The 27,038-nt window shown below is 44.3% G+C and overlaps 1 protein-coding gene across 2 annotated transcripts in view; it reads right to left on the bottom strand.

Moving 5' to 3' along the window:
* KIAA2012 (KIAA2012 ortholog) overlaps window positions 1-27,038 on the bottom strand; it is a 427,155-nt gene that overhangs the window by 77,824 nt on the left and 322,293 nt on the right. For both annotated transcript variants that reach the window (XM_069615509.1, XM_069615508.1), the window contains 3 exons: window positions 24,954-25,011; window positions 22,863-23,024; window positions 19,409-19,493 (listed from right to left, as the gene is read on the bottom strand). In XM_069615509.1, the coding sequence (XP_069471610.1) occupies window positions 19,409-19,493; window positions 22,863-23,024; window positions 24,954-25,011 (305 nt within the window). The remainder of the gene's footprint in view (window positions 1-19,408; window positions 19,494-22,862; window positions 23,025-24,953; window positions 25,012-27,038) is intronic.

Here is a 27,038-nt window from a genome sequence, read left to right as displayed (position 1 = left end):
ATCGATTGTTCCCTGGCTTGAAACATCGCCAGCTTGGGGAATCGAGGCAATGTCTTCCTCCGACGCTCTGCGCTACTCCCACGCCTTGTTGCCAGGTTGCTAGGCAACTGGCTGTCAAGAGCCTCTTTTCCATCGAGTGAGGATAAAAGCCAGGAGATCATTTTGCTCCCTGCGTTTCAACTATCTTGTTGCTTCGCTCCTGAGCTCTGCTCTTTCTCCTTTGCTACGATCACCTTGTTTTGGGTGATTCTGCCTTGCTCCTTGATCTTTGCCTTTCCTGCCTCTTGTCCTCGGCTTATTGTCTCTTCCCTGCCTTGCTGCTTCGCTTGTTCTTCGATTCTTCCTGGCTTTTGCCTTCTGTGAGCAGCAGTCTGTTGTATCCCGGTACAGTGCCTTGCACTGTCTCTGTACCACATTAATCCGGGTACCAGTCTGCGGTACAGGGAGAACGGCCTCAGCTTTGCTTCCTTGAGCTATCTAATGGAAGGCAGGCTTTGGGTAGCATTCCTGTATTGCCCTTGCATCTCGACATCCTGGTTCTCCCCGTGGCTCTTCCAGATAAGAAGTCCACCAAGACAGGTATGCACCAGCGCTCATTGATCCTTGACAGATTTTGTATCATTAAGCCGCATTTTCAATTTAGTTCCCATTTTTATTTTTCATCATCATGTATTCCCTTTCTTTGTTTCCATTTTATACTCTTGCTGGCTTTGCTTCTCTTTAATTATCTTTCTCTGTTTCTTCCTATGTAATTATCTTTGTTTTTCTCACAAGTGGTAATTGTTTTTTCTTGTAATTATCATCTTTATTTAGTTTCCTATCCTTTGTCAGTCTCTTTGTTTTAATTCCATTCGCTATACATGGCCAAATTATTTGTTTTTATATTTCATTCTCATTTCCTTAGTTTAATGGTTACCGTTTCTTTTTCCTTACCTTTAATTCTCATTTTTTCCTTGCTTCTGACACTTTTGTCTCATTCCTTTGTGTTCTTATTTTATATTTCTCACTTTTTTGTGTTTTCATTTTACTTCAATTCAATTGCTGTGTTTTCATTTTTCCTTGATTCTTACTCTTCAATACTAATAATTTTTTTCTCAGATTTTCATTCTTTGAATCTCATTTTTCAATTATCATAATTTCTATGTTGCGTTCATTTTAATTCACATTTTACATTATTTTTTGTTTTATATATTACCCTTTCTTTATTATTTACCTTTTTAATACATATTGGGCCTCATTACAAATCAGGCGGTCCGTAAATAGCGGTGGCGGTAAACCCGCCGCCACCGTTGTTTCCGGACCACCTGATCCCGACTCCTGCAGGTGGGAGGTGATGTTCCCGCCAGGTCTGACCTGGCGGGTTTAACACCGCCTGCCTGCAGGCGGATGAGGAAACACCGGCAGCATTACGAGATGCTGCCGGTGTTTCCATGATCCCCATTCCCATTGAGTCCCATAGGACTCAATGGGAATGGGGATTAACACCATTCCGTCTCCGTGATTCCCGGGAAACCGGGGTTGTAATGCCCCGGTAATTCCGTGAATCATGGAGGCAGAATGGTAATACGAGTCCGGCGGTTACCAGGCGGTTTTACCGCCTTGGTTACCGTCGGACTTGTAATGAGGCCCATTCTCTCTTTCTTACTTTCCAATTTTCAATTGCCTTTATTTTGATCTTAAAATATTTCTTTGATTTTCTACATATGTTTATCTTTCTTTGCTTATCACTCCTCAACGCTCTTGAATGTATTCTTTTTACTATTCCATTACCATTACTACTTATTTTATTCTTGCTTTTTCATCCCTATTTCTTATTTTTGTTTATTTTTTGGGATTTCATTCTTTCTTTGTTGCTTTCTTGCAATGATATTTATCCTTTTTTCTTGCTCTTCAAATCTGGGCCAGTAACTGGGTGAGAATGCATTGCAAAGCAATACACAAAACGTACCTCCCCTGTATGCTGCTTAAAACAGAGAGCTCAAGACAATGTAATGTCTTTAGTGTTCTGGTATGCAAAGTGCTATCCATATTTTATCCAATGCTCATGCCCTCAATAATCACCACTATCCATTTTGTGTTTTGCCACCAAAGACCGCTTATCATTTCCATGGCTCAGTGAGGGACGTGGGGGAGTCAAACTGTTGCTGATGCTTCTATAGTGGTTCCCTGGTGCACATGTACACTGTGAATGGGCATAATGTTTCGGTATGCTTTGGTGTAGTAAATGTTGTGTGTTATGAGCATGAGAGTGTGGTTCCCCATCTCTAAGCTCTTTGCTCATTTTACAGATGCACACATGTTCTTCAGATGTAGTGATTCAGACTTTTGGGTTGAGTCGGGCAGGGCCCTAGATATAGGTGTGCCCTCACTCTTCTGCTTATTTTTCTCCCGACGCTGCAGATGTTGCACCTGCGATAGCACAATTGATACAGATCCCAGCATGCTCTGCTCTCTTCCATGAAGTGTCAGGGTCTTGGGGAGGATGGTCGGGTCTTGTCCTCTGGGGGTCTGATACAGGGTGGCCTGGGGACATAGGAGGAGCTGTCCTATGACCTGGCTGGAGGGATCTAAACACTGTCTGTGTCTCTGGGCCCCTTGCTATTACCTGCAAGAGAGGAGGGCAGTGGACCACCTTTAGATGACTACCCATCCGCTAGTATTACAACCAGGGTCTATCCCTGCCTGGGTCACAGACACCTGTGACAGCCGATGGAATGTATTAGAGGGGCTTCTGGAAATCCTTCATATACCCCATGCAGCTGGGTCAAATTCCTGGTCCCCAGAGCCCATCTTAGCTCAATAGCTGGTGGATTCCATGCAGGTTTGCTACCGCCTGTTGTCCCTGAGTCCCACAATTAGATTCCCGGGGGGTATTTATGTTCTCTCCAAGAAAAACAAAGGTAACACATGTATGTATGTATGTATGTATGTATGTATGTATGTATGTATCTAAATAGGTTTCCTGATAGAGATTGATGCTGTCTTAATTGCTTGAAAGTGCTTTAAAGGAGGAGAAGGAGAATGTGAGGGAGGGGGAGGAAATAGTAAAGAAGGTGGAAGAAGAAGAGCGACGAGAAAGAAACCCAAAATCAGGTGGTGAGAGGGGAAAAGGAAACCTAGAGTAAGACTGACGAGGATTCACTAAAGAAAGCCAACTAAATCACCCTCTCCCCCACCTCGGTGTTCACCAAACTCTAAGAGATTTGGAAGATGAGAAAGTTATCAGCCACATACATTTCAGCACTTAACATGGTCCTAAGCACTTCTGTGAGCCTTTATGACGACATCAGTATGGACATGAAGTCATGCTATTTGTACTTAAGTGAAAAAAAGCTAAAACTAGAATTACTTGAAGCTAATATTCAAGGTATTGATTCAAAACAGCTAACAACTGCGTACAAGCCACAATCGTCACGTGATTTGGAGCAAGATGGTGCCTCTGCTAATGAGAAAAAAGCTGCTAAAGGCTCTCCTACAGAGCCTTTCATCTCTGTCTTTGTCTCTACCCCCCCTGCCCCACTGTGCTGTCACCCACATAAAAAAAGTTACGAAAATGTCAAACATTGGGGGAAAAGTAAGAATATACAAGCAAGGCTGTCGGAAATTCCTTTGAAATCTACACCTAACAGGAGAAGCAGCAAATCAGGAGTTAACTGACATGGAGGCTAATAAAATTGATGGAATAATAGGTGAACTGCCCAAAGGAAAGAAACAATGCAGTAACATAGGTCTAAAGAAACGTAGTAAGCAGAGGGGTGTGAATACATCAGATGAGGTGCAGAGAAATCACCCAGCACCAAATGTTATAGGGGCCGATTCACTCAAAGAGATTCCCCAACTCGGAGGAAGTCTTCTACTGGCACCCAAGTACTTCTGATAAGATATGCTGTTCGATGGAATGTCAAACTGATCAACTGGCAAATAACCTGCAATTAAAGGATCTACTAACCTGCGAAAACCAAAAAATCGACAACTTTCCTATTCATATAGTCAATAGCAGGGGACCTTGTGTGAACAACCCTGCGAGTAACTCCGTGTCGTACCCGTCACATCGACTGCTGTTAGAATTTGTTCTGTAATCTAGTAATAGCATTGTACTAAATTGTTCGATAGTTCTCAAACTCTTTCATGAAGTCCCATTTCTCTGCCTTTTAACATCTGAACATATTGAACTAGTTTATTTTGTTGTTTCTGTACGGACAGGTGTGGTTTTATTACATATTCCATCTAAAGTAGTGATTAAGATACCTTTGGATGAATTCAATTACTTAGGCAAATGAGTTATGATTTAACAGTATTTTATGGAGATTAGAATTGCGCTGAAGATAAGATGAGAATGAGGCAACCACTTATAAAAGATTAGAGGGATGAAGCACTAAGGATCAGGCGCTAGGAGCTAATGGGTCGCGCAAACCTTAACAAAAGATTTTAGGAGGAGATTGCAGTTTTGAATTTCAAGTGGTTAACAAGTCGCTTTGCCAAGATTTTAGTGTATTTAATATACTTCTGCTACAAGAAGTGCGGCTTACAATGCCTCTTACTCTAGATGGCTACGTCGTAGCACAACAGCTTACCACACTGCCCAACGGTGGAAAGCTGTCAGGGGTGGGGGGTGGGGGTTTAGCCATAAAATAAAATTTGTCTTAACAAATATCAAACAGTCTCAAACTCTTGCTATAGCATTTTGGCCATGAAGATGACTTTTGAAGAGACATCTATTCGCCATTCAATTTTCATACTGAATATTTATTGGGCCCCCTCAATATCTAAGATAGATAACTTCATATCTTTGATAGCCCAAACTATGGATACCTACGTGGAAGAGCCAGAATGCAGAAATATTATTGTAGTCAGCGATTTTAACGCTGATTGCAAAGCAGCCTGGAAAGAGAAACATTCGGGTTCAGATGGGACGCAGAATCGCAATCCAACTAAGCTTGAAGCAGGTGAACATTTATCAATTACTTTGATTTGTGGGACATGCAACTGACAAATGGCAACATAAAAGGTGACATACCAAACAAGCCTACTTGGCATAACAATAATAAGGTAACGTGTATTGATTATCTATTCCTAACACCAGCATTGTTTAACCTTTGTGAAAAATTCGAGATCCTGGAGGCACATCTGAGTGATCATGATTGTTTAACTATCACTTTCAACGTAATATTTAAGAGTAAAATTAATAAGAGTTTAATGAATTTGGTAGCTTGTGAAAAAAGAAACAGGTTTACACTGAAAATGCATAATCAGAGGGTTTTTAATAGACAAATTAGGCGTCCATATGATCACACAACATCGGAAGAAAAAACATATGTATTAAGTGCTGAACTGTTTTTGTCCTGTCATTAACGAAATTAGACAGGCAACTAATATAGTGAATAGGCCCAAACAGAACATTCATTGTTTGATCCAGTGGTTCAAGGAAAGAAATGTGCTCCAAGAGCAGGCCTGAAGTTTATAAGAAAGGCGTTGTCAATCTCAAAGACAGACAAGGCTGATAAAACACGTAGTGTGTGACAGCAGTATACAAACTGGCACATAGCTGACCATCATAGGTTGGTGCAGAACGATGGGGAATAGATGCTCAGAATGATTACAACCAAATGGGCATGCAACTTCTGGATGCACTGTACACAGGATGAACTACAATGCAATCTTGTCCCAGAGGAGTGATGGGATACTTACTTTTCGGATCTTTATAAGTATCCAAAAACAACAATTCCAAATGATCACATTTGGGAAAAAAGGAAAATTGTGTTTGACATAGAAGATGTTTAGCATTTAATTAAAAAGGCATCGAATTCTAGAGCACCAGGCCCCATTGGATTAAGCAATTATATTATTAAAAATGACGTGAAGCTGTGGGCTAACTCCCTTTACGTGTTATTTCAAAACATCATTGTCACTAAAACCACTCCCAAATCCTGTTATTATCCCTATATATAAGAAAGGTGACTGTTTAAACCCAGTCAACTATGGGCCCACAGCTCTATCTTTGTATCTCTAATTCTGAGAGAACTGGAACAATGGGACGAATCTACAGAAATATCAAACAGGATTTTGGAAGGTGATGGAGATGACCATAAATGGTTTTTATTATGGATGGGCTGCAACAAAAAGCATGGAGTGGTGGTGAAGCTGCCCCTATTTATGCTGCATCCGTGGATTTTTCAGTCACTGGATTGCACCTGCCAAGTATAGCGAGCACTGACCTTGTAAGAGGCTGTAAAGAAGATGTCGTATATGAAAGAATCCCCAGGAATATCCGAGCCCTGGTGGGAAACCCTCTAGAGGTAAAACCCTACGCTGGATGGCGAGATGACTGTAGTAAGGCCAAGAGGAAACAACAGCGTAGCAGATGGACGAGGCAACAGAAGTAAGTTCCCGGCCCCCTGGAAGCAGAAGCCTGGAAACAGCAAACAGACCAAAGTGAGGCGATGGCAAGGAGCCAAGCTGGGAGGTTATAACAGCGACAGCAGCAGAGTAAGGTAAGAGCCAGAGTTGATGAGAGAATGAGAAATCAGAAAGAAAACCGCGCAGTGCCTCAAGAAATAGCAACGCAGCAGGCTTATCATCCCTGATGCCTATATCGGAATCCTTGGGAGTACCCACTGCAGATAGTGCAAGAGACGCTGAGGGCACCGTCCTGGAATAGGATGGTGAACTAATGTTCATGCGATGTACAGGACAAGTCCTGCTCCATCTTGGATTCCTCAGTGAGGAACAAACTGCAGTCCATCTCCATTTGCGCCATAACGACCAAGTAGGAACTGGATTCCTTACAGCACCCAATTGGGTTTGCAGCTCCTGAAGAATGCTACTATGAGTTATGCTGGGAACAATGATTTAGTGATTAACCCTATGAAGACAAAAATCATACAATTCTATAAAAATCAGAAGAAACCATATAGCTTTAACTGGGCAGTAGGTTCTTCTTCGATGCGAGTCCAAACAGAGGTTTGGTCATGAAAAGAATGAAGGTAAAAGCAACTGGGATGGTTTCTCAAATGTGGAGAATCAATTGAAAACTTGGGAGAGTTGCTGTAATTCCTCATTAACTTGTACAAGGCTAAGGTGATTCAAATATCTGAAATCCGACAATCCTGCTGTATGGTCAGGAAATTAATCATTTGGCAAGAGAATTGGATCTTGAAAGTTTGAAAGTATAATTTGGAAAAAAAACACTTGGCCTGTTCAACTGTATACCGATGGCAGCCATTCGATATGAATTGGGACTAATATCGATGAAAGGCTGGTTAAAGTGGAACACTTTAACATTGTATAAATCTATTTAAACTCTGGCTAAGAACTAAGATTTGAAAGAAAGTTTGCACAGAGGGAAGCCAAGTCCTGTTTCTAATTTAATGTCCCTAAGTGAAACCATACTGCATAACATACACCAAACTGCTGAATCCTTAAGCGCCAATCTGATGCAAATTGAAACAGCCCTTTTACAGAAAGATTGGTGCAATACCATTGAGAAAATTCAATCTTACTCACTATATAAAAGTTTTTCATGGATTTACAAACCCATTGGCATACCGAATTCTGAATTATCTAAAAATAAACTTTCGAAAAGAAAGCGACTGCAGCATTAATCCAATGTCGACATTGCGAGCCATTGGAGGGCTCTTGTCGGGAGTTGCACGCTTCCTGGAGGAGGCGGAGCTGGGCTGGTCACGTGACCCTGCACGTGACTTCCTTGGGACAACAAAACACCAAGGCCACTACCCTTGTGGCGCTAAGCCCGATAGGTGCAAAGGGCGCTGACTGTTTTGCGGCTGTTTGGCGCTGGTGGTGCTACATTCAGTTGGGACACTGTGGAGGCTTACCCTCTTTGATCCCTCTCAAAAATGTACTCACCACTTGTACCTTGGTGTAAAGGTGAACCCCTGTCAGTTCACATGAGGAGCTGCAGCAACACCAGTCCACGGCAGTGAGGTACGAAGGCTGGAAGGTAAACTTCACTACTAATTCACACTGTTTACGGCTTACACTTAACCAGCAAATCTTGTGGTGGGTTGCTTCGGGCACTTTAGACTGTTTACTGATCATCAGGATACAGGCCAAATAGATCTAGTGGGGGAGCTAATTACTCCTTAGGCACTCTAGGCACTCCACCCCCAATTACCAGCAAAAGGACATCTTAACACTCATAATGGAAGACAGTGCTGTCCCAAAGGAAAAAAAGGACAGGCTTGTCCGGGAACTTTATCCCGAAGTGGAAATCACTGGTACAGCTAAGTCGCATGTTAACACCTTGCAATCTGAAACAGAAACAACGGAGGAGGGCGTCGAAGAGACTAGCCCGATAAAACAAGCCGACACTCACCACCTAGAACCAAAGTCATCTTCAAAACCCTCAAATAATACATTCCACTCTGGAGTGGTGGGTGGCAACACTACGAGCTCCGACAAGGACACAATGGTCAAAGAGCTGCCAATTAAGGTACCTAGCCAGGCGCCTCAAAAAACTTGCGACAGTCCTCAAAAGGAACAATCTGTGGGAAATGACAATTCCAGTGTTCTACAAAAGCCCAGCAATGCCCATGATGGCGCCCCTTTTGTCTTTGGAACAGACAATAGGACAAATCTTTCCAAGCTCCAAAACCAAAGGTTCAATCGAGGCTGGAAACCTTCAGGAATCTCATTTCAAACTGATCCAGCCATTCTAGATATCCCACGATCCGTGGACCACTGGAGGCACGCGCCCCTAGCACAGTGCTCAAATGGGGACCAAACACCCCCAGATAGGGGAGTTACCTTACCCCAAGATAAAAACCGACACAGAGGTTACCCCTTGAGGACTTACAAAGGACTTCCTCCGCAGCAGGCCCCGTTTCCTAATAAACGATTTAGAAGACAACCTTCACCGACTGATGAAGATCTCTTAACAATCTTGGCCACCACTCAGGCGGAGGAACCTGCCAAAAACGATCCAAAGATAGACCCAGAAATGATCACAGCATTTGCGCTTGTTATGGCCCCATATATGAAACTAATTGAGTCACAAAACGAACAGTTACGGGATCACACGACTACTATCGCCATGTTATACTCTAAAATGATCTTCGTAGAAGGATTTGTTACCGCGATCCAGTCAAACCTGGACAAAAGTGCTGATCAGACCGCAGAAATCCTAAAGAGTATCATTGAGCCAATAATCAAGGACAGAGAAATTAGGAGATCAGAGAGGTTGAGACTTCTTCTAGAAGGAGAGGGTGGCGCTCAGGTGGGCGTGGCGAGTCCAGCAAAGACTTTAAACCAGACTACACTGTCATTTGGGAAAGGATCTGAGGAAACTTTAAACTCGCCATTACATCAGGACAAATCCACTGGCACTGAACCTACTACAGAGACGAGGGGCGGCACTTCTTACAAAGACTCAAGTTCAACTACCCCAATGGTGGTGGACCCTCTACCTCCAGCGACCATCGTGCCAACTGGACCGACCCAACCTAAGGACAGAGTTAAATTATACGATCTGTTCACAAAACCAAACAGAGGAGTAAATCTGATGGCCAGTGAAAAATTAGAACTTAACAAAAAAGGTGACAGAAATTATGGAAAAGCGACCTCTGGGTCGACAAAACAGTCAGGCTCTGCGCCATCCATCTTACGAAAAGCACCAGTTCGGCCAAAAGCTACATCCAGGCTAACTCTACCCAGAAATTTGGTCTTACCTGACCAACCTTTAATCTATGACAGAACTTTAAGGAAATCCGCTGAGGCCTTCACTAAACAATCAAAGGTCCCTATCGAAGAGACCGACTACCTCTCAGACAATGAGAGGCAGAACGATAGCGTGAACAGCTCTCTCATGGATTTATCAGTTTACTCAGACTCGAATGATTCCTGGATCGAAGAGGTGGGCCGAGCATCTACGGCCCCCGAATCTAGTCCAGAGAAAGAGGAACTGTTGGCAATATCAGAACCCAATGACACAGCTCAAAAGGTGGATGGCGCCAACAAAAGGTCCGAAGAAGTTGGAAACGTCCTAGCTGAATCTCCCATCCTCCAGGCAATAAAACTAGATGTAAAGGGAGTTGACTCAGCTAGGAACTTCTTGTGGAAATCCAGAGTCCACATTCCAAGGGTCAGCCAGGCTCGTGCCCCAGTGCAGGAGGGGGAGATCAAGGACACTTCTGGAGTCATGGCTTTCAAGACCCTTGAGAGCAAGAGGATTATACTGGAAACGAAGAACGTAAGAAAAGAAACAAACTCCAAACCCCAAAATGAGTGCGTAAAGAACACACGAAGAACAGTGTCTTGGGGCGAAAATACTGATACGGGCTCAAGATCGGGGCCCAAAAACAAAAACAAAGACAAAGACAAAGGACCGGATGTAAAGGGTGGCAAGGGCCCTTATAGAATACTTCTGGAGAGAACTCTTGGTTACGAAGATAACCTCACTATGAATCGAAACAATGTCATGCGCCTTGTACATTCGATTGACTCACCCGACAATTTGAAATCAAAGGACATTGATCTGATCGAATTCCACAATGAGCAGCGCCACGATAGTGTGATCCTTCATATGGGGAAATGGAATACAAGATCTGCACTCCTCAAACTAGGCCCCAAACTCAATCTTTGTGGGTTTTCGCTTAAGGAGTTGGAGGATGGCAAGCGTACTTCTTCTGAAGGCATTAAGGACAGGGACCACGTCAACGAAGGATCTCAAAAGTACAAACCAGTACTGGAACACGGTCGCCTATCGCATTTGGTGAAAAGGGCCCAGGACGAAACACAGGCTGACGTCCGAGGGGTTCCAACGCGCAGCTCCCCAAACACACTCGAGGAGAACTCTGTAAGCAGCCCGGACGACTGGAGGTGGTTGGCGGGGTTCCTAGCAGCAAAATCATAATGCCAGCCGGCTCCCTCCTGTGCTCCACGAAACACCTTGGTTAAAGGAAAAACAATCATGAGTTGGAACACAAGGGGGTTCACCCATCTGATTGGCAAACAAGCCTGGGACCTAAAAAAATACGACCTCTTTTGCTTACAAGAAACAAGGCTGTGTGACCTACCCCTCCTAGACGGATATGAAATGTTCTTGAACCCGGCCATAAAGGGCCTTAAAGGTAGGCCTAGCTCGGGCCTCCTGCTGGGCATCAAACGCACATCCGGTCTAAGGGTGATTTCGTCCATAAATCATAACCCTTGGATACAACTAACCACAGTCCAAATAAACTCCAAGGCAGGGTCTGACCTGGTGAAATGGAACCTGCTCGTTTGTAACATCTACTGGAGACCCACGGAAAGACAACAGGACAACTTCAAGGAAACCTTGCTTAAAGCGATCGATGACGCTAGGATCTCGCGTCTAAACCTGGAGGTCCTCCTCTGTGGAGACTTCAACATGGAATGTTTTGACAAAAAGGGGAGAAAAATCGAGTTCCTGTCCTTGCACTCCACAAACAATACATCAAGAGGAGTTGACCTCGATAAAGAATTAGCAGGTAGAAACATTTTAATGGTAAACGGAAGCCTAATGGGTGACCTACCTGCTGCTACTACATGGAAACGGGCAAACCAAGGCAGTACATTGGACTACATATCTGTAACAGAGCCATTGATGGGGAAACTAAAAACGTTGAGAGTGATCCAAACAGACTTGAGCGATCACAATATCCTGGAACTTGAAACTGAGGAATGGAACATAGATCACTCCCAGACTGTCCAACACCTACCGGAATATCAACTCGACCTGACCCCCGGTGGAAACAGAATCAGGATTCAGAGAAAAGACATGGGTGCAATACTGGACAAGCTACTGGGGCTACAATCGGTCGAGCGAGACCAAAACGCAAATCCCATAGAATACATCGAGGTATTGAAGATCTTCCACAAAAAAGCAGTGGACAGGAGTGGTACCACTACATATAGGCATGCCTATGACCACCAAATCGTAGCTAAAAAAAAAGCCGTTCAGAGGGCCAAGAGGCAATTCAAAAAATCCAACACGCATGGTGACCTAGTTCTGTACAAAGATACCAGGAACAGCTACAGAAACTGGCTCACCCAACATAAACACCTCCTACTGCAAAAAGATAGTGAGAAGATGTTAAATCTAGTCACCAGTAAAAACATCTCTGGTATATGGAAATTAATCAACGAGATATGAATCCCTGTCGATTCAAAAACTGTAAACCCAATTCCACCTAAGGTCTGGGAGGAGCACTAGCAGAACCTCTTCTCCGCAGGAAACATCAGCGGCCCCCTCAAATTCTTACCATCGGACAAACCATGGGATTTGAAATTCGACAAACAAGATATCGTGGATCTCATCAACAAGTCAAATTCATCCCGTGCTGCTGGGCCAGATGGTCTCACAAACGACATCCTTAAGAGAGACCCGGAGAAATGGGCTGAATTTATGACAACTCTGTTCAAAAACATAATTAGACTCAAAAGGATCCCTAACTCTTGGACCAGGTCTATAATTGTACCGATCTTTAAGAAGGGTGACAGGTCTGTACCTGGGAACTACAGACCTATCGCCCTACTGGATGTAGTGGGCAAAATATTCACCGCAGTGCTCCTCAAACATCTGAACGCTTGGAGTTGGCGGTCAAATCAGCAGGATCCCTGGCAGTCGGGGTTCCGCAAGGGAATTGGAACTTCCCTGAACATACTAATCATTAACATACTAAAATGTATGGTCAAGGGAAAAACCTATAAAACCATCTATATCGCGTCAATAGACCTTGAACAGGCTTTTGACTCTGTTGATCGTGGCCTCTTGTGGAACAAACTAAGGAAATGGGTTTGCCCAAACAATCTGAGGGAACCACTGGAGGCTCTTCACACAAGAACAACCATTCAGATCAGACTGGACAGAAATGGAACCCTATCCAACAAAGTTGCGTCTGAAAATGGGCTGAAGCAGGGGTGTCGTTTGGCACCAGCTGTCTTCTGCCTATTCATATCAGATATGTTTGAAGCATTTGGGGCAGTAAGAAGCTTCCCTCCAAAAATTGGGGGGGCCCCTGTGGGTAGGCTGTTTGCGGATGACCTTCTTCTGTTAGATCAGACTGCGATAGGTCTACAGAGGCAGCTGAAAGCTTTGGAACTGTACGTTCAGGAAAACGGACTGAGAATCAACCCAAAAAATCGAAAATCATGGGGTTAGGAACAATGAAGTCGACTAAGACCTTTAGGTGGCATCTAACAGGGGAAGTCGTTCCAGTGGTCTCGTCTATGATTTACCTCGGCATCACACTCAACGACAGCATCCAAGAGGGTCCGGGTGTTCTTAGGCTAAGAAGCAAAGTTAAAAACTTGGCATCTCAGGCACTTCTAATTAAGTCACGTTACTGTTCCTTCTCACTTCGTCCCCTCATTGACTTTTACAAACTCAAAGTTTCTCTAGTATTGACTTACGCAGCTGAGGCCAACTTCTTCCTTGCACCAGAGGTTTGGCGTGCGCTTGAAAGCAAGTTCTGGAAAAGGGTACTGAGCCTACCTTCATCTCTCCCAATCGAATGTGTGAGGAAAGAACTGGGGCTTACCTCTTTGTATATCGCTATGGTCTGGAAAACACTAACCCTTAACAGCAAATGTTTGGTTCCTCCGGAAAGAAGTGGTTTCATGGCTATAAAAGAAGCACTGTCTGGTAACCAGATACCAGCTTTAAATACATGGCAGAATACATGTACAGGCATCTTGGAAGTTATTGCCGAAAATGCAGACAAGCTACTGGAAAATCCGTCCAGGGTAAAGAACAAACTGTTGGACTGGGATTGGATTGTTACCCAGGACAGGCTCAGTCTACTGCCATCTATAACCTTGGGACTTGACAAACACCATAGCAGAGGTACATTGCTCCCATACCTCGAAAAATTCCCGTCTTACTCAGAAAGGCAGCTCTTTCTGAGATTTCGCTTGAACCTTCTCCCAACTAGGGAGGTGCTGGGGAGAAGGTCCAAAAAAAGGGAAGATGGGCTAACTCTGTGCCGATGCTGTGGTTTGGAGGTAGAAACTTTACAGCATTTGGTAATGAGTTGTGTTCCACTCTCAGCCTCCAGAGAAAAATGGTTGGGAAATCATTTCAAGAACTTCGAGACAAATTCTCCGCACGAGAGGTGGACTATTTTAAGATGGGGAGGAAGAGTATCTTTGACCTTGGCACTGTTGAACTTTGTGAGAGACATTCTCTCAAATCTAGACACGCAATCTCTCTGGTCTCAAACTTTCCTCCCTATATAGATGTGTAATTTTTAGTTTGTCATCTCTCCTTTTTTTTGCTTCAATTAATGAATTATTCGCATTTAAAGTTTTCTTGAAAACTAATTGATGCTAATAAAAAAAATAAATTAAAAAAAAAATCCTAACTCATATTGGAGAAATCAGTTTTTAAGATTCCGTTTAAATGTGGTTCCAAATGGCTAACTCAAATATTTGCGATCCAACAATCCTGACAATAAAATTATTGCATCCTCTGCAAACAACAAGATTAAAACCTATAACATCTTTTAATTATGTGTCCAGATTGTTGTTGTTTGGTAAATTTGTAGATCATGAATTGTGGCTTTTAACTAATGAGTTTTGGGGGCATCTGTCCAGTGGAAACAAGGTCCCATTGACAATAGTGTTCATGACAGGATTGTCAATGAACAAATAGACATCTTCTGCATAACTGAAACCTGGCTCAAGGACCCTATCGGCCCCACCTGCGACATCGCAGTCCCGGAAGGCTACTCCATCTTCTACTCAAACAGAGAAAAAGGCCAGGGGGTGGTGTAGCAGTCATCGCAAGAGACTCTATACATATGTTTCCCAGCAGCATAGCATGTACAGGCTGTGAAATACTGCACCTCAAACACACCCCTACGGCTAACAGTAGTTTAAACTTGATTGTCCTATACAGGCCCCCAATGTCCACCCCAGAATTCAACGACGAAATAACGCATCAACTCAATATGCTTAAAGGACCCAACACAGCCACACTAGTCATGGGCGACTTTAACCGCTGGTTTGGCGATACAAAAGACAAAGAAGCTAGTAAACTTCAAAGATCCCTAAACAACATTGACTTTGAGATCAACAACCAAGAGCCCACAATGGACAACGGCCATCTTCTTGACTGGGTTGTCTCTAACAACCTCGAAACCCGAGAGTTTAAGACTGAACCCTGCATTTGGTCAGACTATCATAGCATATCCTTCCACATCACCCTGCCTCTTCCCAAACCCAAAACCCCTAACTGCCCGACCCTCTCGACACACCGTAACTACAAAAACATTGATAGGAACCACCTCATACAATGCCTAGCTGAGGTGGATAAAAACCAAACCGAGAATGACTCCTGCGAAACAACGTTAGCAAATCTACTTAGTCACCTCGAGAAACTCACGGACCAAATTGCCCCCCTTCAAACTAAATCAACTAGACCCACACAAAAAAAACCACAATGGTTCTCCAAAGAACTTGCAGAACAAAAAAAGGACAAACGAAACAGAGAAAATGTATGGCTAAAAAATCCTTCATCAGCCAATAAAGCCCGCTGGAAGGAAAGCGAAATAATATATAAACATATGATAACCGAGGCCAAAAAAAACTTCTATAACGAACAGATTTCTACAGCCACCAATTCCACCAGCAAACTATTCAATATCCTCAAATCCATAGAAAAACCCAAAGCCATTACCCCTCCTTTCCTACCCTCTCAAGAAGAATGCGATGCCACCCAGATCGCCTTCTTCAACAAAATTTCAAAAGCCAGGGACGCCATCATAAATTCCCTGACCAACAAAAAAACGACAGTTACTCTGCCAGCTGAGACTGCAACAGCAGGTATTGGAACTTTCAAGTTCACAGAGATCAACAACAGCGAAATGATCAAAGTACTGGCGACCATGAAACCCACTACCTGTGCAGAGAATATCATTCCACCTAAGATAATATTGGACAACATAGACATTTTCGCCCCCATCCTGACAAAGATCATTAATGCCTCTTTTAGAGATCAGGAAGTCCCTAATGCCATCAAAAAAGTCACAGTAACCCCTCTGGTAAAAAAACCCAATCTCGACCAACGCGATCCGAATAATCTCAGACCCATAACAAACTGCAACTTCATCCTCAAAATCATGGATAAGATCGCCACCATGCAGCTCCAGGCACACGTAGAGGAATCTAATTCCCTCCACCCACAGCAGTCTGGTTTTCGCCCCGCACACAGTACCGAGACGGCCATGTTAGATCTGCAGACCAAAATGCTCGGTATTATTGACAAGGGTAAGACAGGCCTCCTCGTTCTACTCGACCTCAGCGCCGCATTTGATCTCCTCGACCATAACCTACTCCAGAATGCGCTAAAAAAGACCACCAACTGCTCTGATGAAGCCATCAGATGGATAATGTCCTTTCTAAAAAACAGAATATCCAGAGTGCACTGGGGGGACAAGTTCTCCCTTGAAAAAGAAATCCTCTGTGGAGTTCCCCAAGGGGCCAGTATGTCACCCCTACTGTTCAATCTTTACTTAAAATACCTATGCCTTGTTCTAGACCACATAAACACCTATTTCACTAACTATGCTGACGACACACAGCTTGTATTCGAACTAAGTGGCAATTATCAGAAAGATAGCGAGCAACTTACCACGATATACAACCACGTGGAGCAATGGATGGACTCCAATTGGATGTGCCTAAACGGAAAAAAACGGAACTCATGATTTTCGGCTCATCCTCTGCTCGTGCTAAGCTACCCTCATCCTACACATCCTTCCACATTAAAGATACCCCCATTCCGGTCCTAAGCAAGGTTAAAACCCTAGGTATGCTGCTAGAAGCATCGTTGGGTGCGGACGCCCAAGTACAGTTCATCAAAAAAAACTGTGCCTACCACCTCCGTCTAATAAAAGCCATCAGACCTTTCATATCCGAGGAAAATTGTGCGACCATAGCAAGAGCCACCATCTTATCGCGCCTTGACTATGGCAACGCTCTAGTCCTGGGTGCCTCCAAGCAATGCCTACAAAGCTACCAAATTGTACAGAACAACGCGGTAAGAATTGTCAAGCTCAAAACTAAAACAGAACATATCAGCAACTCCAGAAGAGAGCTTCATTGGCTGAAAATCGAAGATAGGGTGCATTTCAAAACCTTAACCATCGTTCACAGATGCATCTACGGAAAGGCACCAATCTACTTAAAAACTAGGATCAAACCATACGTTCCTAATAGAACACTGAGATCATCCCAACTTGTTAAAATTGCTACGTCACCTCACAAACTCAAAAGTGGCTTAGGTAGAGCCTTTCCAACCCTTGCAGCCAACCTTTGGAACAACCTACCAGACCACCTTAGACTGGAAACCAACTACTCGCGTTTTCGCAAACAGGTAAAAACCCATATCTTCAAATAAACGGCCATCACGGCATATGCCTCAGTTAGCTTAATTCTATGTGACTGTCCCGTCTGCTCTGTCTAATCACTATCTGTTCCGTCCGTTTTCGTGTCCTTGTTTCTGCGCCCCGAGGCTCGCGAGCTACCGGCGCAATATAAATATTAAATAAATAAATAAATAAATAGCGGTAGTGACATTTTTGCATCAAATTAACCTGATCGAGAATAATTGGTAAAAAAAAGTTTTCCTTTTCAAATGATAATACATTAGTCAATGTATGTAGCACCTTTATTAACTTGATGGGGATAATTGTCAGAAACATTTTTACATTGATGATTTTTATTCCCATAATAAATTGTGTTAATTATGTATATAAATGAAATAAGAAGTCACATTTTCTATGAAATTTTAATCATCTGAATGTAATGTTTTTTTCTCTATATCCAATGTTTGTATATTTATGTAACTAAATATGTGTAAGGTATACAAGGGTGTGATGGTTGAGCTAAAACATGGCGCTGGTGCGCAGTGCATTCTGGGGAACTCAGAGCCATAATGGATATTTATCCATGCCTCAGTGGAAAGCTGCACTTGCTTTGCGAAACAACATGTTTTCAACGTTATTCGCTGATGGGTTTGGAATGCAGGCCTTCCCAGCCAAGGACACGGCACTGGGAAAGCTAAGATCCGCAGGTGCCGGCTGGTACCTGATAGCGAAGTTTGTTTTGGTTTGCTATGCCTGTGTCAAGGTTTTGAGATGAGTAATGGAATTGTTTCCCGGGGCGTTTAGGAGAGAGAAGCGTTTTGCTCCTTGAGGTTACTGTCGGTTGACCCAGCTGGCAACCAACGGTCACCCATCAATGCTCAAGCGCATTGCCAGAAGGTTCGAGAAGTTGCCACCCCTTGTTGAGGAGGGCATATATGCGGAAACCCTCAACAGTCAGACTGGATAAGCACAAAGACCTCAGTCGGAGGGGGGACGCTTCAGTCCGACACTCCTGTGGGTTGTTGTGCTCTCGGCTTGGCTGTTATCGGGGTCTTTCAGCCGCTTCTGGCGAGATGAAGTTTTGTTAAGTTACGCCCACGGTGATGTATTTCTTTCTTTGACTTCTTTATGTTTTCTGTGATCTATGTCCATGTGAGTTTTATGAGTTATTTCTATGTACCTGTAAGCTTTGAATAAATAGCCGTAAAGAGCTGATTATTTTCTAAAGTGTGCGTGGCTGTTTTTGGGTTGAAGTATTTGCTCTATAATTGCACTGGTGATTTATGGTAGTTCCGTGCACTTTTCAAAGGAGAGCAATACAAAGGGTAAACCAATACACAATTTTAAAAAAGGCAGAAAAAGCCTATTTCACTTCATTATTAGGCCCAGCTGTGCCAGGGGAGGACAGCAAGGGAAGAACATTATTTACCCTGAGGGTAAGGCCCTGTGTCTTGTGGATATTCATTAGATCTCAGAATCTTTAAAGTATGACTTGTCTAACCTTGAGTCCTCTTACAGCTTTCTAGACCTGCTGGTGCCTATTTCATGCCAACCACTAATGTGAATATTGTGGTCGTCCATGTAGTGCTTAGGCCACTCTACGGCTACTAAACAGTGCTGACAGGAAGGGAAGAGAGAGGGTAAGAGGAAAGAAAAGGGGGCAGAAGGAGAAGGACAGAGGCATCACTTTATTAATATGATTGTTTTCTTAGAAATCACTTCCTGCCGCATTCAAAGCACTGTGGGGGTAAGAGGAAGCGGGATAAAGAGGGGCTACATCACTGGTGGAAGGAGGTGAGATTAGGATTGTGGGGTTGGAAAAATATGTGAGTTCTTTGAGAGTAAAAAACACAGGATTCTACATTAAGTTACAGTTTAACAAGGGAACAAGTGGAAAGGGCATTAGATGGAGTTGTCGCAGGCCTTCACTTCTCTCCCTGTTCCTTCACAATGTTTGCAGGGAGGCTTTTCCTGATCCGAAGTGAGTGAGATGGAGGAAGAACTGGTTGCAAAGTATTACCTATTTCCCCAGATGTACGCGTTTTTCTGGTTGGTGAACTCACGTCTCTTTCTCTGGCCGAGTTGAAACCGGCCTCGCTTGTGGAACGGCGAGGGGCTTTGTCCCCAAGTCTTGTCGCTGCCCCTCATCTGCAATGTAACAACAACAAACTGCATCAGGCCTGTTTTGAGCAATCATTGGCAATACAATGTTTAAATAATAAGGAATCAATATGCCATTTTATCTTGACCGCCATATTTGTTTCAATGAAACATGGGCTGCGGTAAACCCAGTTTTGGATGCATGCGCGATATTGGTCCAGCCAAATATAAAGGGCTTATTGGTCTGGGAAAGCTAACTGACATGAATCCCAAAATACTTAAAGTGCGCAATACCGGAATTAAGGCTTAAATGTATGGCATGCTACACCCTACCCAGTCTATCCGCTGAATGTCTAGAAAATCCTAAAGATTTATATATGGCAGTGTGTAAAGTATGGCAGTATGTGAAGAGATTCTAATATGGTATTGTATGATGTTTCCTGAAGATTGCTTATCATGTATTGTAGCTTTATAGACTGAGAAAAGGCACATTAGCTGAGGGCAATACGTTGGAAAAGCGCATTATCTTAAATGATCATGGCCATGCCAGAGGTCTATAAAACTATTAACACGTTGTGGTAAAATAAAGAAAATAGTCTATGCAATGTAAGCTGTTTGGCTGCTGTTGAAGTCAGAATGTTTGAAATGAGTTGAACAACAAAGATTATTGACAGAATCCTGAGCATTCTGATTGGTGTAGAGGCAGTCAATAATGAGTTCCATGCGCTAATATGGGGATATCTGACGGCCATACTGGCTGGTAATGTTCTGCTGACCTGAGGTAATGGCTTGAGTGAAGTAAAGGCTACTATCCTGGCCTGCAGGCCATTATAATTTTAATTGTTCTTTAATACTGCGCTTAATACCGGGGACCAGTTTCTGAGCGCGAACACGGGATTCGAACCTGTGTTGTCATGCCTTGTCTTGTTTCCAAAATAGACACGTTGCCCAGAGCTATTCTCCCGGTCATTACCATGCGGGTATGGCATGGCATAGCGACCATTATTGCCCTGAGCCCCCGTGATGGTGATAAGTTAAAAAGAAATCACCATTCAGAAAAGATGAGATTGCCCAAACAAACATGGCTGCCAACAAAAGGAGGAAGGGGGTGCTTGAGCACAAAGCCATTCTCCCTTTCAATTTCGGCCGTTTGCTGCTGAAGGAGGCAAGCAAAGGAGGGTGTGTAGCAGGTAAGTAGCGGTTTGGCTGGGCGGGTTGCAAGATGTGTCAGGTGTGCAGGAGGAGTGGGAGGTGGCAGCGGAGTGGCAGAAAGGGACAGGTTGGTGGCAGGAAGTGACTGTGGGACTTGTCCCAACCATGGAATGCAGGCATTATAACAGCAAATCAACCATATTTTTCTAATACTCTGATTGGCTGAAATGGCTGTCGAGGGTGCTAATGATCATTTGCACCCGGGGAAGGGTGACGAGCCAATCAGGTGGCTGGAACAGCGGGCGAGAATACACAATCCCTGCCCGCTGTCCCAGGCACCAGAGGCCCTTCCCCAGGTGGCGTCTTTTCTTTCTTTTAATCCAGGGGGGCAACAGGGACCCGATTCCCCTCCCCATCCCCTCCACCTACCTGCTGCCTACAATAGACATAGTCCCTTTTTTGTGTAGCGGCGGGCATATTTTTCTTAATTTTTCATCGGGAGATCGACTGTGCAGGCTGTACGGATCGTGAGGGCGATTCGCAACCCGAACAAACCCTGGGTTGCAAATGGCTTTCATGCCCTGCCAGTCGGGCAGACGTGGCCTTTAATGTACCACATCCCAAGCTGGGGTTGGCGGGCCGTTAAGGAAAAAAGAGACACAAAAGATATATTGAAAATGGACATGGGAAATCATTGCTAAGAATAACAGTGGATGTTTGGTCCAAACTTGATCAACCAGTATGTGTTAGCACAGACCCACATAATGAGAACATAGAGGACATTTTCAGTAATATCTTGTCGGCCAGAAAAAGGAACAAAATCTACAGGCTGATCAGCCAATCAGGGTAAGTGAAAAAATTATTGCCAATTTAATTGTGACTAGCGTAGAGCTTCTGGATCCAATGACATCTGTATTACTGAAATTAAGAAAGTTCAGGATTGGTGCGGGAAGCTACTTACCCCGCTGAGGAATAATGTAAATATGAGAGTGCTTTGATTCGGCTGCACAAAAACCTTCCTTCACATAACTTTGCATTTTATGATGGATCCAATGAAGATCCTGAAAGCTTATGGAAGAGGTGATAAGACATGTATTCATTTTTAAGGGAGTTTTACTCATTTTTAATTTAAGTCTGCCTGTATTTATTCACCCCTCCTTTTACTTTTTAGGGCATGGTGCTAGTTCTTCTGACACTAGCTGGTTAGGTCATGTTATGTCAGGTCATATTATGTCATGTTTCGTGATGTAATTTCGCATTAGCGCCTCATGCAGTGCTTAATTTGGCAAACACCCCACTAATTAAGCACTGGCCTCATGTTTCAAGCACTTTAAAGCAGCTATGAGGTGACAGATAGCACCCTCCAAAACACCCAAATAAACAAATAAAATACTGGAGCAACACCCATTTTATGAAAAGGACAATAAGACCCAAAGCAGGCTTGCAAGTGTAATCTGTTGAGCATAGTCTTCACCCCTGTTGAGACCGAAGATCTTGTTGCCTTATATTAACAGATCATGGTAAGAGCAGCCCAGGTCGACAGGAATAGACTGCACAATGCTTATTAACTCCCAGAAGAGCACCCCCTCAGCCTAGGTGGATAGCTACCCTGTTCCCAGCAGGCCCCAAGAACTTTCTGGACATGTAGTCCAGGAATTCGCTCACATAGGAGGCACAGTCCAAAACCCACCCTCATTTAAAAGAACCCATAGTGATGCTTCCCTGCTTATGGAACCTGGCTTTGGTGTTTGTGGCCTAGGGGAGTAATTAGAAGGGGTTTTCCCTCATGTTTTCTTGATCCTAGTTTCAACATGCCCAGGCTCACAATAACATGCCGGCACAGTGGAAGGCTCAAGCGGCTGATCCCTGCTGAGCCAAAGACAGTGCTGATGTCCATATACATTTAGCACAAAAAAAACAAACCAAGGTGTTCTGAGACTACTGTGGTTGTGGTGATTTAGCCCAGTGCAAAATATAGTAACATAACATAAACAGGGATGGAAAATAAGAAAACCTTGCTCGTTTTTTAGGGAGTTGTGAACATGGCAAATTTGCATTTTATTTACATATATCCCCTCCCAAATATTGTTATTAAAAGGATTTCCAGGTGTACAAGCTGACCCGTTCACCATTTCTCTTTTCTGCGAGTCAATTTTGGAGGGAAAGGAGGAAGGAGGAGGAGTACCAGCGAGAGTGGAGGCAGAGCAAAGATTAGCAGTCCAGCAGTACAGAGGCCATGTTGGATTTGGAGCTGAGATACTCTACCTGTAGCACCCCCACCATCCTCCTGCCTCGCCACTTCCGGTGTGCCGGCCAATGGTGTCTTGTTCTGCGTTGTTCCAGTTGTGCTGCTCGGCCTAGGTGAAATATCCTGATTGGACAGCACATCTTCCTGCAGGGCGGGAACTGTGTCTTCTGAGTCATCGTCTAACGGGAGCAAGACAGACGTGAGCTGGGCTACAGTCGAAACATTGAAGAAAGAAGAAATATAAGATCTGAAGGCAAATATAACTTCTTGGCCAATGCGACCTACCAATTTCCTATCTAATCTTGATCTCCCGATGTTTGATAGATTTACTCTGGGGTAACGGTCATGACTTCGAAGGCCACTTATTGAGGATATGCTACACTGGCCCTTTATTTCCTTTTTCTTTGTTGAGGTTGTTTAGCCCTTTTAAAAAACGGGGGATTCTCCCCCAATATGCCACTCCCAGTCCCTTCCACAGACCTGCCCTTCTCCGCCTTTTATGCCCCCCCCCTTTTTCCACTTTTGTATGCCTTTTCCTGATTGTATGCCTTTGCCAGAATTATTTTTCTCCGAGTTGGAATGGGTGGGTGCGGGGGAGGTGTGGTGGGGGTGATCAATGGGTTTTTCAAATTGGTGACTACACATGTGCCCTTGCCTACTCGGGGCGATTGCGCACCTGCAATTGCACCTGGCCCTTTCCCATTCCACTACTGCTTTTCCAGATATGTTTCTTCCTCAAGGGCTTTTTTCCCTCCAGCTATTATACCGCCGAGTGCTTTCCCTTGCACTTGAGTGCTTTCCCTTGCACTTGAGTGCTTTCCCTTGTACTTGCATGCTCTTCGAGTTGCGCTAGAAACATATTTTCTTTGATTTGTTTTTCGTCTAGCGCTTATTCCAATGAGTAGTCCTTTTAAAATAATGAGTAAAAGTGCTTTGGACATCCACAGCACAATTTACCTCAAAGTGGATTTGACCATTAATGTTCGTGTGGGCCCTCCACACCCCTTCCTATCTCTGGCACAATTCTTTTTACATTTGCCCTACAAGGGGAGGAAACCAAATACTGCCCTCTAAGACACAACACTCTGACAACTACATCCCACTTACTGTAAACCTCACCCTAACACTAAACCATGTCCTGACCCTAATTCAAACCTTAGCTAAAACCCTCAGCCAGGGGTCTGTAACCTTCATCCCTCTAGAATTGCCGGACTATGACTCCTACGATCCCTCACCATTGATAATGCTGCTTGGGGCCAATGGGAGGTGCCTGCCCTTGCTTAACCCCAACCCGTGTCCTCTATGGAAAGAGCACTCTTTGAAAGTACTCCTTGAATATAACGGTGCTCTGTTAAAAGCAGTCGGGAACGTACCACGCAAGTAACAAAACACACTGGAGGAAGTGAGAAGCCATTTTTTCACTGATACAACTTTTGATTGGAGGTTCTAGTGGGACTATAGGCATGAGCTGCAAACGTTTGCACTGGTGCAAATCCGCGGACGCTCGTGTGCATCTCAGATTTGCACGTGCTGCCTTAAATCGCATTACGAAATCTAATATGCAAATGTGATTCACAAGGTTTTGCTCAAGGGCATCTAGGAGATGGTCCTGGCATCTCCAGATTTGCTTGAAGTTCTAGGCTTTGTGAATAATGGATGGGGTAGCAGGTGTGAATCACGAGCTGCTCGGGTTCCGCGCCTGATTTGCTGCAGCTGCAGATCTGTTGCCTCTTGGGCTGAGTTGCTCGGCCTTGTTGGATCCCGCTGGTCCCCCACGCATGTTGATAGGATGCTGGTTCCTGTGAGTGAATGACAGCTCAGGAGAATGTTGGCTGCGCAATGATGCGTGCCAGGTTCTATGACCGTGATTTGGAACCTGAGAGGCGATGGCTGAGGATGGCGGGTGGTTTGCCCCGTCATCACCAACCTACAAGAGTAGCAGGATCTTCTGTAATATATGTAAGAATAAAGCGATGTCTCTTCTACGTCCTGGATCCCTGCCAGTTCTGGATCTGCGGGGGCCTGTCCTGAAGTCAACAAAATCTTCCTGAATTGGGCCCCATGTGGAGAATGAGAAATCAACAAAGAAAATACACATTTATTTGTACCTATTTTGGTCTGCTCCGGGCGTGGAACATTGCCTTCCTCTGGTCCTGTGGTGCTTTCCTATTATGAATTGAATAACACAATACAAATTATCGCAAATCTAGGGCTAGAACATACCAAAAGCACAATTTATGCAATTCCTTAAATGTTGGAGTTTTTGGTCCCACATTAGTTCTCTGGATCCCACTCCACAGTCAAACCTATTATTTATTTTTTAATAATATATTTATTGACCAATGATATAACCCCATACCCCATCTCACCTTCCTTTGAGTGAAAGAAACATATATTTCAATGAAAAAAGGGCCCAGAGAGGTTGGTAACCCGCCCAATTGCAATAACAGTTCTTATATTGATAACCTACCAACTCTGCGTCAGGCCCACTGGGATGCTTGGCCCTCGTTATTACAGCTGCATCTGAAGGCTTTGCAAGTTTCTGTCTAGAAATAGACAATAGTTCTACACAAATGTAACATGACATGCTGCAAGACATGAGAGTCAGATGAACAGCTCGATAGATGCCAACACAACATTCTGAAGTCAGGATTCCAGGCCCAGCCACACGGTGGGCCCCATCGATGGGAAGGCTATTTGGGATAGGGGCAAGCTAGTAGTCAGCAAGAGAGTTCAACTAGGGAAGTGCTTGCTTGAGAAATCTGTGCACATGCAGTCACTGCATAATGTCCAGTTGTGCAGCAGACATTTTGCTGCACTCGAGAAGGCGTGAGGTTCTACCCCGGTTGTTGGAGACCTTGAAGAGGTTCGGCTTCATGACATTAATTGGTAAACCTCTATGCCAAATGGGTCCCTCTGATACTTCGGAGTTGTAATCGATGCAGACTCCGACAAGCTGTTGTAGGATCCAGTCCTCTTGAGGTAAACCCTGCTCGAAGCAGGAAGTAGTGTGGAGCCTGGTAAGCGCAGATAAGTGCTGCTTATTTGTTACAGGGTAAAGGAGAAAGGTTGCATAGGAGAGCAGTAACATAGCTTCCTCTCACTTCCGGCTCCCATCCCGAATCCCTTCCTATACTCTTCCCTGGAATCTCCTGACCTCCAGGTTCCACCTTCCACCATGCACTCGTCCCGTTCAAGCAAGGCGCTAGGCTTACAGACTGCAGCCACAAATGCTCATGCAGAGGCCTGACCAACCCCCGCCTGAATATGGGAAGATGCACATTGCAAAGCCTGGGCCCAGGACTAGCTTCCATATGTGTGCATGTGCAAGTGTCTGTGTGTGTCTGACATGTGACTACCTTTGTCCCAACTCAATCTGGTCTTTCAAGGGCACCAGACGTGTTCTTATATACTGACCGGCCATCCTATATTTTGTGGAATTTTGGAGGGAGGCACTATCTAACCTCGCGGCTGAAAGGGTCAACGCCAGTCTGCTTCACCCCACCAACTCCTACCACCAGCCTTCGTTTAGCAACTTCAGAACACGAGAGGGCTTCTTCACAGAAGAAAATAAGAGCAGGCACAATTGCACAGGCACCGGTCATGAATGTGCACCCATGAGAATTCACAAAGCTTGTCCTGTACTCATTGCGTTTTGCACAATATGCAAACTGTGCGTAGAAAAATGTTACTGATCTAAACAAAAAAAATGTTTGCTTCCAGATACGGGCACAAGTCCCAAGCAGGGCACTTCCTCATGCGCGTATGCCCCGCAACAACAATATTTTAAGATATCCACTTCAACCAGCGGAATAATACATGGGAGAAGTGTTGCACTTTTAGGAAAGTGTTAAGAAATAAAAATAATTTCTGCAAATGTGTCCCAGTTGCAGATGTGCTGTAGCAGAGCTGGCCTTAGCGACTGCCCGGGGCACCATGCCCCCCCCCTAGGGGTCTATTAGCCCCCGCCATGCTAGCTCAGGGGAGTCTTTTAAGGGCTCCCCCCCCTGAGCTGACGTAGTGGGAGAAGGCGCAGCAGGTGCCCATTTGCCTAGGGCGCTGCTGCCTCTAAAGCCGGCCCTGTGCTGTAGGGCAGGTTGGGCAAATTATAGGATGGAAAACAGCAGCCATTAATGCACTCTTGTTTTGTGAACCACTTTCGTTTTCATGGTGTGTGTCTCAACCATTTGCAT

The sequence above is a fragment of the Ambystoma mexicanum genome, chromosome 9 (assembly GCF_040938575.1).
Source record: "Ambystoma mexicanum isolate Mex_15411 chromosome 9, UKY_AmexF1_1, whole genome shotgun sequence".
Classification (NCBI taxonomy): Eukaryota; Metazoa; Chordata; class Amphibia; order Caudata; family Ambystomatidae; genus Ambystoma; species Ambystoma mexicanum.
Note: the sequence above shows the minus strand (reverse complement) of the source record. Positions and strands in the feature narration are given on the sequence as shown.